Source organism: the organism of the source record quoted next, unplaced genomic scaffold, assembly GCF_019419815.1.
Source record: "Pyrus x bretschneideri cultivar Hongxiangsu unplaced genomic scaffold, Pyrus_bretschneideri_v1 Contig41, whole genome shotgun sequence".
NCBI lineage: Eukaryota > Viridiplantae > Streptophyta > Magnoliopsida > Rosales > Rosaceae > Pyrus > Pyrus x bretschneideri.
The window spans coordinates 3,948,663-3,963,392 of record NW_025999735.1 but is presented as its reverse complement, the minus strand read 5'-3'; the positions used below and the strand labels follow the sequence as shown (position 1 = coordinate 3,963,392).

At 36.5% G+C, this 14,730-nt stretch overlaps 2 protein-coding genes across 3 annotated transcripts; both read right to left on the bottom strand.

Annotated features, from left to right (window-relative positions):
- Window positions 1–226: 226 nt before the first annotated feature.
- On the bottom strand, window positions 227–3,548 carry LOC125469284 (ADP,ATP carrier protein 3, mitochondrial-like). The gene is made up of 4 exons (XM_048566442.1): window positions 3,374–3,548; window positions 2,124–2,616; window positions 1,577–1,948; window positions 227–799 (listed from the first exon to the last, which is right to left on the bottom strand). The coding sequence occupies exons 2-4, from the start codon at window positions 2,592–2,594 to the stop codon at window positions 500–502; spliced, it is 1,143 nt and encodes a 380-aa protein (XP_048422399.1). The 5' UTR covers window positions 2,595–2,616; window positions 3,374–3,548; the 3' UTR covers window positions 227–499.
- A 1,286-nt stretch (window positions 3,549–4,834) lies between these two features.
- LOC125469290 (transmembrane E3 ubiquitin-protein ligase FLY2-like) lies at window positions 4,835–13,366 on the bottom strand. 2 transcript variants are annotated; one of them, XM_048566459.1, is made up of 16 exons: window positions 12,675–13,366; window positions 11,782–11,854; window positions 10,904–11,031; window positions 9,977–10,092; window positions 9,771–9,828; window positions 9,434–9,500; window positions 9,276–9,353; window positions 8,639–8,793; window positions 8,491–8,550; window positions 8,318–8,411; window positions 7,566–7,733; window positions 6,310–6,462; window positions 6,134–6,189; window positions 5,708–5,824; window positions 5,465–5,627; window positions 4,835–5,065 (listed from the first exon to the last, which is right to left on the bottom strand). In XM_048566459.1, the coding sequence occupies exons 1-15, from the start codon at window positions 12,843–12,845 to the stop codon at window positions 5,526–5,528; spliced, it is 1,596 nt and encodes a 531-aa protein (XP_048422416.1). In that variant the 5' UTR covers window positions 12,846–13,366; the 3' UTR covers window positions 4,835–5,065; window positions 5,465–5,525. The 2 variants fall into 2 exon arrangements, with proteins under 2 accessions (XP_048422416.1, XP_048422415.1); XM_048566458.1 differs by having other exon boundaries at window positions 6,134–6,462; window positions 12,675–13,364.
- Window positions 13,367–14,730: the final 1,364 nt, after the last annotated feature.

Below are 14,730 nucleotides of genomic sequence, written 5' to 3'. Positions count from 1 at the left end.
GGCAGCAAGATGGCTGGCTCGATACAAGGTACAATTCAATTCCCTAAAACACATTCGTTAGACATTTCACAAGTTGAAAATGTTGGGCCAAGCCTTCCCCCGACCACGTCCTGCTGGTCCCATCCGCGTTAGAGCTGCTCTCTACGGCATCCCTACCCAAGAGTGCCGCCACAAGAGCAGCATCCCAAACAGCTAAACTCAACCGGAAAATGGAACCAGAAAAGTATGAACCAGAATCCGCCACAAAACAGGAGGCATGTTTTACATACAACGGAACACCAAATTTATAAGAAACTACCATCTAATCTCAACAGATGAACGTTTCTAAAACGTAGAAGCACTTCCGTTCAAAGCTCAAGCATACATAACAAGCACCCAACATTCATATTTCTTCATCCCTGTAACTATGACTTTCTAATAACAAGCACTTCCGTTCATTCAAATTATTCAACTAGACTCGGTACTTACAGTAACTAATGATTTCATCATCATAGCATTATTAACCACCGCCGCCAGACCCGTACTTCTTGCCAAGAAGTACGACCTGCAGCTTGTCATAGCCAGCAAGCACACCCGCACCCGCAACAGCACGCAATATGTTTGCTCCAGCACCCTTAAACAGCGACTTAGCACCCTCATTTTTGATGATTTGCTTAAATGCGTCCAAAGAGCTATTATATTTAACTGCTTCTCCTGAGGTCATCATCATCCTTCTGCGCACTGTGTCAATTGGGTAAGAAGCTAATCCAGCACCAATAGTAATTCCCCATCCCAGCAAGAAACTAGCAATGAAGCTATCCTGTAAATCACCAGAAGAAAGACAGCAATGAACATTAATTACATCATATACTTCAGGGGAACAGATTCATATCCAATACTGCAGAAAATAGGCCAAATGACCGCAACTTCAGCACATTATTCCTGAATCCCAACACGTATTGAGAAAGACATACATAGACAGAATGAACCCAAACTCAAACAGACCATCGGAGCTAATTCACAGTACATATTGACCTATCGTATACTGAGGTGCTCCCTGCCGGTTGTTGGAACAACGCAAAATGAAGGGCCAAAATGTACAGTATAAATAGGGGGTTACAAATTCTCCATCTCATTGGGGGCGGAAAACGAATAGACATCTCGATGTGATACAGCCTTTTCTATATTAGTTGGTAAAGAACGGCGAAGTCCATCCAAACCGTCCAATGAAGAATAAAGAGGAGAGAAAAGCGCGCCTGATTTTGGGCAAGGCAGGCAGTAGTCAAAGCAACTCCATGGGTAGCCATGTTGAAAATGATTCAACCAGCTTACTGCCTTTCATATATTAGTACACACAGCGCCTTTACTATCTCGGAAAATAATGAAAAATAAGGGAGACATTGACAGTATAAGAGAATAACACAGCCCAAAAAGTCAAATATTACACAAAAAAAAAAATCCCTACAGAGAACAAGTTCGAATGATTTAACAAGAAATTTCTCAGTGTGCCGGGAAACACAGCCCAGTACACCAAGTGTAATAATACTGTACCGGACCGTGTTCCCGGCACACTGAAAAACTCTCAGATTTAAAATACCTGCAGGCCACCAGTTAGAACCACAGGTTTCAGCGAATCGTACATTCCAAAGTAAAGCCCACGGTAAACGATAATTCCAACACAAGAGATACTGAATCCTCGATATAGCCCAGCAATGCCATCAGACTTGAGGGTTTTCTTATAAACATCAACCAAACCATTAAACTGCCTTTCACCACCCTTTTTGGCAGCCTTGGCATCATTTGCCAAACGTGTTCTTGCATAGTCCAGAGAGTACACAAAAAGAAGAGATGAAGCGCCAGCAGCACCACCTGATGCCAGGTTCCCAGCAAACCACTTCCAGTAGCCATCTCTATCCTTCTTGAAGTTGAAAAGCCTCTTGAAGTAATCCTTGAAAGCAAAGTTTAAGGCCTGATACACAAGTTTTAACAATTCAGAATGGCAATTAAAGGGAACAGGATACCCAATGTGCAGAAAAAAATAATACTCCAACACAACAACACACACATATACATGGGTTTAGGAAGTAATGCAACTAACACTAGATCACTAAAGATATGCAGATATCGTGCAAAAGAAAATTGACCTGGGTAGGAAAGTATCTGATAACATTAGCAGTGTTCCCCCTCCACAGAGAAAGGACACCTTCATCATTAATTGTTCGGGCAAAGCAGTCAGTTATACCCTTGTATGGTTCAGAAAGTCGACCAGCCTTGATCATCTCATCCTGATTCTGTATAAGTAGTTTAACACGCTCGATAGGAGCAGCAGCAGTTTTGGAAACAGCAGCAGACACGCCTCCCATGAGAAAATCCACAGCAAAACCAGCTGCACCTTTCTCTGCCGGGGCCTGCGCCATAATGGGGGACAATGGAGAGACTTGTGCAAGGGCAGTGCCATCAAAAGTTCGCAGCAGGGGACTCTGCAAAGCTCCATAGGCATAAGCACCAGTCACCGCATAATTTCTTGTGTGCAACTTGGGGGAAAGCCTAGATATGAGGTAAGACTGCCCATGCGTTTTCTGAAATACCGATGGACGCGACGACCCATCAGGCATGATTATAACTCAAGCCAGTGACCTGCAAACGAATAACAAAATTCAAATACAGGCATCCGCATGCATCAACACGAGAGGTCTGTTTTCTGTAACCGATACACACAATGACACGGGAATGAAATTATCTAATTCTTAGCACAGGGTTAACCAACGTAATTGTTTTCTCCATAAAATAATAAGTTGTTGCAAATTGGTAATACATGTACAAACAACGCGCCGAACGATTAACGAATGGCACCGGCCTTGTACATACCCCATAAGATCACCTTGCAAAACATTTGAGGCTGCAATTATTTACATATCCGGAAATCAGCCTGATACAACTACAGAGTACTGGCCTGGTCTACAATAATTTGAGCAAGATTACGTACTTAACTAAGAACGATTTTCATGGATAATCACAATAATAAAAGATTTAAACAGTTGTTAAGACTCAAAAAAGTTTCATCGATTCAAAGTTTGGGCATCTAAGCAACCAAAAACAAGTGTGATGAAATTAATTAATGATCAGAGTGTCAAAAATTCCATGCATTCATACCAAAAACAAAAATTAGAGGTGTTAACAACAACAAAAACAACCACCAGATAAGATGGGCTGCAAAATTTAACCACTATTAAGAAGACCCTAAACACATCCCCTTAAACATCCATAAATGCTTGTTTGGTTTTCGAGAAAAGTCTGGAAAATGAAGAGAGCACAATTCTCAACAGGAACATGATTTTCTCGAGAACCAAACAAAGCCGAAAAGAAGGAGAGTTGAAGGAAAATAAACCCTAACCTGAGAGATGATCGCCGAGGAGAAAGAGTGTGACAATCAGTCAGAGAAGAAGAGAGTGTGCCTCGACCGACCAACCGAGTGAGGAACTAGGAAATAAAGGAGGTATGGTAAGCCTGGCAAAATAACACGAAACTATACAAAATTATACAAAAATAACACGATTCTAGCAAACTCGTTAAGTAATCGAGTGTCACTGGCGAATCAGGTGGTCTATTTGTTATGAAGAATGCATTAAAATAACGAGCATGATGACTTGTTTGTCAGTTAAAATTTGTTTATGAGAATTTCGTCCATAACTCATTTAACTTGACACGAAATTACACAACACGTTAATAAGCTGTGTTGTTATCAGGTCATATCTTAAGAACACATCAAAATAAAAACCTTGACATGACACAATCCATTAAAAATTAACAGATATGACACTAAAATAACAAATCGATCCATTTGCCAATTCTAAATATGGAAGACCGTAGTTGACTATTAGATAATCTCCAATTCATGAGATAAAACTTTTGGAAAAAAAAAAAATTAAAAAATAAATAAATAACCCCCATGGTATAAAACTTAAAATATAAACTTTAAACCCACCCTCACCATCTCCAACCATTAGGCTAAAATAAGTCATAGGGAGAAAATATATATTTGGGTTAGATTCTTCCAGGATTTAAGCCTGACTTAAATTATTCTAGATCCACCAAATTATCATATTTCAAATCTTTTTGTTTTTTACTTATAATCTAATAGCTGTGATCAAATGAGATTAAATTTAATGGTATAAAAAAGATTTGACAGTCCAAAATTAAATTTAACGTCTAAAATTTTACTTAAAACTTTATAAATACTTATGTATTTGTATGATTTTTAATACTTATCAGAATTTAAATATTTTTAAATTAAAATGTTCATAAAAATAAATTAGAATAATCTACATCAATTCTATTTTCAAAAAAGTTATCAAAAAAAATTAAACTAAAATTATTATTTAATAATTTCAAGCTAAAATTTTAAACCATAAAAATTAAAGAGGAAAAAAAATTTATGAATTTTGGCTTAAAATTTTTCGGCTTAGGATTTATTAGATTGGCCCATCACCAATTTGTCCTTATAAAATGGAGTTGATTAGCGTTGACTTCGTGTCTTATTTTGAAAGAAACTTCTTCCACGTGTAGTGCTGAGTTGCCACAACAAGCAACAGCAAGCAAAGCGTGTGGCTCTCCTCTCTCAAACATGCCTTTCAGTTCATTATCCTCGTTGCCTATGCGACCACTATCAGGCACAGCATCTCCATCCACACCCTCTTTATTTAGCCATTACCATCAGGCTTTGATTTGAGGTGTCGTAGCATCTCCTGAGATGTTACGACGCCTCGAATCAATGCAACCGGATCTAATTATTCGCTTAATTGCGAATAAGAAGATGCACAAAACCTGTGTCGACTTGTCGTATAGAAAACTGCAGTGGGAAGTGGGAACCAACTATTGATGGAATTGACAAGAATTTGCACCTATAGATTTGCTTCCTACATGTACATTTTACAACAAAGCCAAAAAAAGTAAGAGTTAAAAATTGTTGCCTAAAGTAACAACAATGCAGAATCTGTTACAATTTTGGAAACTGATGAGTGTGTTGTATCTCATCCTTCTTCCTTCGGAAGGTGCGCTCAACCTGAATATCGATTGAATGCCCAACCTGAAATAGAATATAGAAACGGCAGATTCAGGATTGTCAAAGTTTTACATCTCGCCATTTGAAAACTGGTCTGAATAGATCATGAAAACCCGAAAGAAGCAACCATTCCCAAGTAAATAAGTTTAGCAGAAGTCAGAAATCAAATGTACAATATTCTTCGGTGAAAGATAATGAGATGAACAGACATGATTCCACGAGATGGTGAAAAGACGAGTCTTCAGTGTTGGATATATTAAAATTTTGCATAACTGGTTATCCCTAAATCTCATGGGACAATCCAAGCAAGCATTTGTATGTGAAGAATATGCCCTCAGAAGAAGTTTAATGAAAAAAAATGTCGAAACAGACAAACTCAACAATATTTCTACTAAATTGTTTGCATGCCATCAAGCGACTTACCAAAATTACTGAGTTGGGCGATGTTAGTTGATCCTATATGTATATAGGCAGAGTGGAAGGATCAGGCTGGTGGCAGTGGACGCCGACAAGTTGGGCACTCCATCTTTATATCCATCCACCTTTGTAAACAACCAGAGTGAAAGCAGTGTTCACATGGTGTCACCTGTAAGGGAAATAGAACATTAAACCAAGCACCTAAGTTTGGGTACTTATATTACAATATAAAACATCCCATCACAGTACCATGCAATCAGTCGAACGTTGTGTGAGATTAACTGCAGTCATGCAAATGACACAATCTGTGGTGTGATTCGTATTCTGATCGAACCTTCTATAGTAGCTATATTTTTCAGGTAGAATCTGTAAACCATCAAACAGAAATGTGATATAGATATAATTACAGACCTTCAAGATGAAAATTCAAAAAGCACTTCGTTACAATCTTTTGTATTACATTCAATTGAGTAAACTTTGTATTACATTCAATTGAATAAACCTGCTCCTTGCTTGGGGAAATTCCACAACAGGTTACCCATATGATTAACATTGATTCACAATACAGCAATGGTGGCTGTCTTGATGTGAGTTTGTGTGTCATTGTGACGTCAAAAGGTAAGTGTCTAAAAATCAATTTCCAGGAAGATATAAATGAGCAGAGTTAGATCGAACCTGACGAGGAATGAACCACCGAGAGCCAAGATAGTGCTGAAGAAGAAGAATGGATGCTTGCAGTCCAATAAATACACCCAAACAAATACACCAACTCTTGTCAGGCTCAATGCGCATGAAGTTGTTAGGGCAACCAAATATGTATAATGGGACTGCAAGTCGCATAACAGTCATGCCCAAGATGTAATGAGGATGCAAAGGTTTTCTTGAATCACGAATAACATTGGTGATTATTTGAGGTATCCAAAAGGAGTACATAAGGAGAAGAATAGGCCTCAGGAAGTTATGGAACTCGTACATGAGCAGAATGCCTCCCAAAAGGATCCCATCTGCAAACAGTTACCAGTTCTCAATAAAGACAAATTTTAAATCAAGCCACCTACTATATCAAAGTAACTGGAACGATAAATTTAATCTAGCATCAAAATACATTAGTTGTTCTCGTTTGGATATATAAACTTGAAACTACGAATCAAGCATCAGAGTATATTAGCCTAGCAAAGATGTATGTAAAAATTGTATATTCATGATGGTGATAACACTGGCTTACGAGGTTTTCTCAGAATACCAAAGGGGGCTTCTATTCAAAAAATTTAAACGTCAAAGGGTATTGTGAACTTTTCAAATCAATCTAACTCAGTTGTATTAATCAAAATGTAGGTCAAGGACTCAAGCGTCATTTTACTTTTTTACCTTTACAAATGTACTATACCTAGAAAGTCTGAGTTAGCTTCTTCTATATATGTTCCGGCCTTTCACCACTAAAAGACGACTAAAGCATATATCTTCTAGCTGGCCAACTAGGAGTGATAAGTAGAACTTCCAACCAAAAACAAAATGGAACTGGGTGGAGAGGCCAAAGATCATTTGAACTCTACTCTACTTCCCTGGTGTGGGACTAGTGGTATCACTTGAGCCTAACACCTGGACAACTCATATTGGGGGATGCGGACACGTGTGGCCATTGGGCCCAGCACGTGAATCGCCTACTTTGATACTATTTTAGTATATCCAACCTAAAATCAAACTTTGTCCTCAAAGATACAACTATTATGAAAATTCACACCCTCACCTTGTTAAAATATTTGCATGTGTTTCATTGGGGTTTTATTTCTTGTATAAATTTTTACTCTATGTACTTCATATAATTAACTTCTAAAATATTTTTTTCCGTTAAGAAAACTCACGCCCTCACCTTGTTAAAATATTTGCATGTGTCAATTGTTCCTTCTGAACTTCTTTGTTTTAAGGCTAAATACTTCTTCCTCAAGAATATAACGAAATTAACTTCTAGGAGTCGGATAGCAATGGATATGTAGAATCCATATGCATCATTCCCGATAATTGCTATAACTCTACATACCAATCAAAAGTTGATGAAATGGCATTCCACATGCAAACAAAGAAGGATATATTCCAAATTAGTACTTACAGAAACGGCTATACAGAACTGAAAGCTCACGCCTCATCGTCTCCCAACCTTCCCCACTATTTGTGGGCCTACTAGCTTTCCATATAGCAAGAAGATATCTCATCTCGAATATTGAGAATACCACAAACTTGAAAAAAGCGGCAGTTGCAAAAGCATTAAATAAGGATTCTGTATAAACAAGAAATAAGGCAAAAAAATATATAGAGTTAGTAAGGAGAAACAAAATATATAATGCCTACAAAATACTGTCAATAAGCAAAAATTAACATGTGATAAGCATATAACGTAACTACAGAGGATATAGGCACATATTATTAAGTATGTGATGAAAGCTGGTCAAATAGGACATGTATTCTATAAACATAACAGATGATATACATGTATCAGGCTGTAACAAACTTCGTTTAGGTTCTTGAGAAAAAGATTTCTTATGTGGAAGGCTGGAAGCATGCACTTTGCAGTGCAACTCTTAAAGAGCCCATCCGGTTTTATTTCCTTCAGGAATCTATGTTCCAAAAAGCTACTATAAGTTGGTGAAAATAATATTCGAAGTAGTTGCTTATCTTAAATTAGGAAGCATTGTTCTCTATTTACAACTTTGATGTGTCAAAAGACAGGAGTGTTTCTCATTGTAATCTTAAACTCAATACTTCCCAATCACAATAATTTACCCTTTTGTAGTGACTATACTACTACAACTGCTTCAACGCAAGTGTCTTGCTAGTATAGTTACCAACAAGAGCTCAACTTACCAACAAGTATTCCTGCAGTCAAATGCAGAAGGCAGAGATAAGAATCCATGATAGCCTGTTGGCCAATCATTAAAATTGAAACTTTGGCAGCCCCCTGAAAAGTGCACTTATAAATACAGATGCATGTATTATTAAAATCCAATTTTTTTTTATGTTCAGACAAAAATTCTTACTGACTGAGTGTTGCTATGCTCCATTTGCCGAATTAAGAGAAGAACTTGGAGAAAAGAGACCTGAGGAACTACGTTAAGGAATATCCCTACATATATACGGCATAAAACATTGAAATTAACATGAAATACAATGATAAATAAAGGATACAAAGGTGACCATCAAGGTATAGTTCACCGCTTTGTTGTAGTACACCTCCACATTGACAGAAGTAGCATTTAATATAATGGGAGCGAAGCAATCACCACCATCATCCACTGCAGGACTCTCCAATGATTCTATATGGTATCGATCACGATCTCCATCTAATAAAGATTTGTAGAAATTTGAATGAGTGTGGAACTTTAGAAACAAACGAAAAAATAATTAAGTCCATTCACAACATAAGACCAGAAGGTTTTGACCTCCCACAGGCACAAGCCCCTCAATACAAAGAAAATAAAAGATTATATGAAAGATAGAAACAAATTACAAGAAAAGAATCAGTACATGGGCAAGAATTACATGATGAAGATGGTTCATTAGATAAGCATTATATCCACTTAGGTGAAAAACATAGACTAACAATTAAAAGTGCTTCTGAATCATATCATATCAGGCAAAGTGTTGGCAAGAAATGTGAAACTAGTTTAGAGATTCTGTAGTTTCTTAAAAAAAATAAATAAATAAATAAATGAAATTTAGAGTTATATGTTTTTAGAGAAAAAAAAAAAAAAATTAGGGAAAGGATGGTGAGGAAGTGATTAAAAGGAAAGAAAGAATCCATACGCTGAGAAAACTCAAATACCATTATGGGCGGATGCGACGCGTGAAATTTGGCCTGCGATTTCTATATTACAGTGTTTCTCCATTTCATAAATTGGAGCTGCAGTATGAGCAAATAAAATTATCATAACATGATAAAAGCAATATGCAAATAATTCATAGTGATGTGGGAGAAATTACAATGCTTTTTCCTCAATATTTTATCTCGAGGAGATTCTTGGAAAACCTGGGAAGAGAAAACTCCAAGCTGTTCCAAAGGTATAGACGTAACATGTGAGTACTTGAAACCTCTGTAATTGCATTTGACTTTCTAAATTAATGACTTACTCTTATATTTTTAATTTTTTATTCCCAAACAATTACAAGTATTACCATCTCTCATATATTTTTGACACTCCAGATTACAAAAACTAACATATGACTAGCAGCAGCGAGCAAACACCAAAATATAGTGCATCATAAGATGACAGAAAGCAGAGCTATAAGGCTTCATAACAATAAATTGAACAAAAATTACCATATGATACGGATTTGACAATAAATATTCTTCTTGGCTTGACTCTCCCTCTTTTCCACTGCAAAATGATAAAGCACATATTTTTTTTTTCTTAAAGAGAGATAGAGCACATATGTATAACAGAAGATATTAAATGCAAGCGGGTGTAAATGATGCATAAATGAAACGGAGCAAAAGCCTCCAATAACACTACCAGGAAAAATTACCTGTTAGCTACCATTCGAAGTTGTCTAAATGGCCATATAAATACACCCTCCACCCTGATTTGAATACCACCAACATTGTGTTCATTGTCAAACACATCATGGAAAATAATTACCCCCTATTGTCAGCCAAATGAAGAAATTGACTGTTATTTAAAAAAAAAAAAAAAAAGTATGATAATTAACGTTAACACTAAAACAAATTCTAAAAACTAAACATCCAAGGAAATAGTGTTACAGATATGTAGGCCATGAGAAGATAGCATATTTGAGCCTTTTGGCTGCTTGGTGGTTTAAAGATAATCAAAGCCCATCACATGAATATCATACAAGTGCACATGCACCCCAATGTGATATGGGGAAACTGAAGCAGGTGCGCCAGGGACTGTATAAAGATTCTAATTTAAACCCTAGAGTTTCAAAGTATCTATTTACTCATAAGGCAATGTGAAGCTGGCCCCCAAGCTTAACAAGAAAAGACAAAGTCTACCAATACAGGACTCACAACACAATAGCCACACTTGCTAAATCAAGCCTCCAATGCTACAGGGGAAAAATTAGACTGGTAATTCATGGAAAACATGTTCCATCAGGATAAAATTTATTGGTATAAAAGCATCCTGAGGCATTGCTACATTGGCCTGACCAGGCAAAGGCTGCTTATGTTTTTGTCATGTGTGTGCATGAAACCATCCATCTATACATAACTAAGTTCGGTCACACGTCGGACAAAACTCACCCACCCACCATCTGTATGAATAGACCTGCACATTCATCACCAAATATTGGACGTGCCATTTTTCTGTTGCTGATATCATGTATAATAATGCTCTTTCTCAATAAAAACCCTTTTTATCTTATGAACTCAGGCATATATACAGAAGCAGACCTTATCTAATATGACAGTCATTGAGGGTTCAAACTGCTCACCTGCACGTAATGTACACCAGTTATTTTTGTCTGCGTGCTAACTAATTCAATGATAGTGTCGCCATGGGAATTCCTAAAATCCGGAAATCTGGAAGAGCTATTTGTAGAATCAGGAAACTTCCAAGACCCTGCAACTCACATATAAACATATGTATGTCTAATCAGGTCAAATAGAAAACTTTGTAAGCTTAGTTTTAAGGCTCCACTAATTTTTATAGTAAGGTGCTTGAATATAATGTCAACTATAAAGATAATTTGGGTTTGTGCCAGAGGACACAAAAAGAAAGAACTCATGGAATTTTGAAAGATCCATTGTAGTTAGTTATTTAGATAATTCATAATATTAGACAGAACCTAATGAGCTATATCGTATGGGACAGAGTTCGTTTTGGGGCTTCCCTTTGGACGTCCGTATCTTGAAAATGTATGCATACCGTCATCCAGAGGCTTATGCCACTCATCATACATTGGGATAGAGTTTGTTATCAGGCTCTATTTATAATTAGAATTCCGATGTACACTTGGTTTTTTAGGTCTGCTGCCATCTCTGTTGCTTAGCTATGCTTTGTAGTCTTTGTTGATTAGCATATTCTAGATAGATTTGTGGGCAACTTTGCCCCTGTATTGATCTATTCTTTTTAATGAGATTATCTTTCTTATTAAAAAACATAGCATTGTTACAGCTACACAATCCAATAAATTTTGCAACCTCTGCTTCTTACCCAATTACTTCAGCAATAAGCTTCACGATACAAAATTCTATGGAGAACACTAAGAACATCTTAATGATCCAGTTAGTAATGAACAAATTTTTAACAAGTACTAGCAGCAATAACTAACATTATTAATATATATATATATATATATATATTACAAACCTCTGTAAGTTCCTGTTATATTCCACGTAGAAAAAGGTCCTAAATCACTTTCATCTTTTCTTACAAATAGCCACTGCAAAATGAAAATTGAGGAATTTAGAAGGTTTGTTCAATTTCATACCATTCAAAAAAACAAAATTTTGGTCATAAACCTACTTCACATAAAAAGTACATGGATATGTCAAACAAATCATATCAATACCAATATCTGCAGGTGAGGTAATTGAAAAACTTTAGCGGTTAACAACAAACATCTAAATAAGCAATTAGGTCCACGTACTTTTTCCTTTTATTTGCGGGAGGGGAATGGTGAGTGTCAAACTCTTGCCATGTTGATGCAGCCCAAAAATGGGAACCACCAAGGGAAAAACAAGCAGACAGAAATATTGCACCACATGTGAATCAGTGCTCATATGGTTTAAGCGATCATAGCCAAATTCAAAGTAAAACACAACTAGTGTGGTTCTCCAACTAAATTAACTCGGAATTAAAAGTCACCATGGGCTGCATCTGAAACTAAATTAACCATAAACCATAACTTTCTTAAGCAACTGGCTTCATAACAAAGGTTCACAACATGAATGTGTTAGTTTTCAAAAAGTATAACACCAATATTGAGCTCTCCATTAACCTAACTATAGAAACGTGAACTTCGATTTTCATTTACCATCGTATCCATACCTTCCCCACCAAAACTTCACACTGAGTTAATATAGGCAGTAAATACCATGTTAATATTTACATACACACAAACACGCAGATCAAATTCACATTTCCACATTGAAATTCACAATATTTACCCTAAAAACATCATATAGTTCAATCACAAACAACCAAATGCAACAAAATTAAGCACGGAAAACAAAAAAAAACCCGAAATTTCGACTACCAACCTCATCGCCCCATGATCGAGCCCGTTCCCGCAAGGGTCTAAGACCGGCCACCGGCTGAAAAAGCACAAAAGCGACCCAAACCCAGAATAAAACCCGGTACAGCTTGCTCCGCCGAGACCACAAAGACCTCAAATTCCGCACGATCCCCAAATCAAAACCCATAAATCCCATACCCGAAATTCAACTCCGAATTTCCACCACCACCGCCAAGCCTCTGTGTTGGGAAAGAAATCGAAAAATCGAAGAGAAAAACAAGAAACCCATTGGAGTACAGAGCTAAAGAGAGAGATAGAAGGGGGTTTTGCTTCAATTGGAGTCGAGCATTGGAGGAAGTTGCCAGCCGATCAATGGAGAAAGTGAAAGCTCAACGACTAATTGACCCCTAATTATTCTTAAGCAACGACAACAACAAAAACTAAGAACAAAGGAAATACTAAATTTATAATTTGATTGTATTAATTGATAATAATAGTGATAATTTTTTGTGGGTTGGAGGTTAAGAGGGTTGGTTCGAGAGCTTGTGAGGAAGAAGAAGGCGTGGAAATGGTGGTTGACATGTCCACCGGTTTTGTATTCTGGTTTCTGGTAAATGGAGGTAAGAGAGGGGAGGCTTGTTTGGAGTAAGGTGGGCGTACGCTCCTCAACGAACATGGGACCCACTGCCCAAGTGAGTGAGGGCTCAGCATCACAATCTTGTTCTTGTTTTGTGTGGGCTGGCTGGTTTTCCAGCCAAAGAGAATAAATATACTCTTGTAAGAAATTATATCTTAACAAGCATGTGAACCCATATTTTTATATCATTTCTAATCGGATATACTAAACATATTTTTTTAATAATTTATTAGTTTTAATTTTATTTTTAAAATTTATAGTTAATGTAATTTAACTATTATATTATTAAACTAGATGAGAACTACGACTAAAATTTTATTTTTTATATTTAATTTTGAAAACTACAGTCTAACCAAGTCAATCATACATTATGAAAGATTCATCTTGAAAATCTCTCGCCGATCATACATTATGAAAGATTCATCTTGAAAATCTCTGGCCAAAGTAACTGTTGATTAAGCTATGTTTGTAAGAACTTTTTTAACATGAGATGCATCATGAGGATCATATATAACTATATGTGATTTGACGTAATTCCATATCAGATAAATCTTGATCGAGATTGTGATAGAAGAATCGAATTGCATTGTAACTACAATCAAGGTTCGAAAGACTATCATGATTAGTTCGCGTATTTTTCTACGAATCCAGGTAGCCATGACATGTTAAGTGTCACTCATGGATTATAGAATTGAATTAATTCATTAATTAATTTTGTTGCCAGATTTAGTTAGAACCTAAGAGGTCATACACATATGATAAGTTCTAGTAACATTATATGGATGATGATAATATATAATTAATTATTTGGACTTATTGGTCATGGTTTTAATTAAATAGGCATTGGGCTTTATTTAATTAAAAAACGTCCAAATCACAAATCCAAAAAGTGGTAATTGAGGGGCTTGGCACATGGAACAAGTCCATGCAGCCAAACCCTAAGTAGGGTACGGCTAAAGGGGACGTCGATGAGTATATAATACTCCTTGTGTTTTCTCTCTAATATATAGTGCAAAAGTTGTTCAGTTTTGTCCCTTAAAGAAAATAGAGAGAAAAACCCTAAAGCCAAAACATCTTGTGTGCTGCTCATCCTACATTGATCCAAGTGTGAGATGTTGCTAGCACATCAAATCGATCACTCCACCATCTAGTGCTATTTTTATTAGTGTGGATACTCTTAGAGGCTCAACATCTGGGAACTTCGGGTGATCAATCATGAAGAGAAAGATTGCAAGCATGAGAATGATCTAATCAAGCGGCATGCACGTGACAAAAGGTTCTAGTAAGTTAATGTCTACAACTTCTTAACTTGTTGCTTTATCAATTACAACTAACCGGATATATAACTGCAATAACATATTGTATATCATTTATTACTTTCCACTGCTCGAATTGAATTTATCCTGATAATATGCCGGGAAACCCAACAATAAGAACCTTTTAT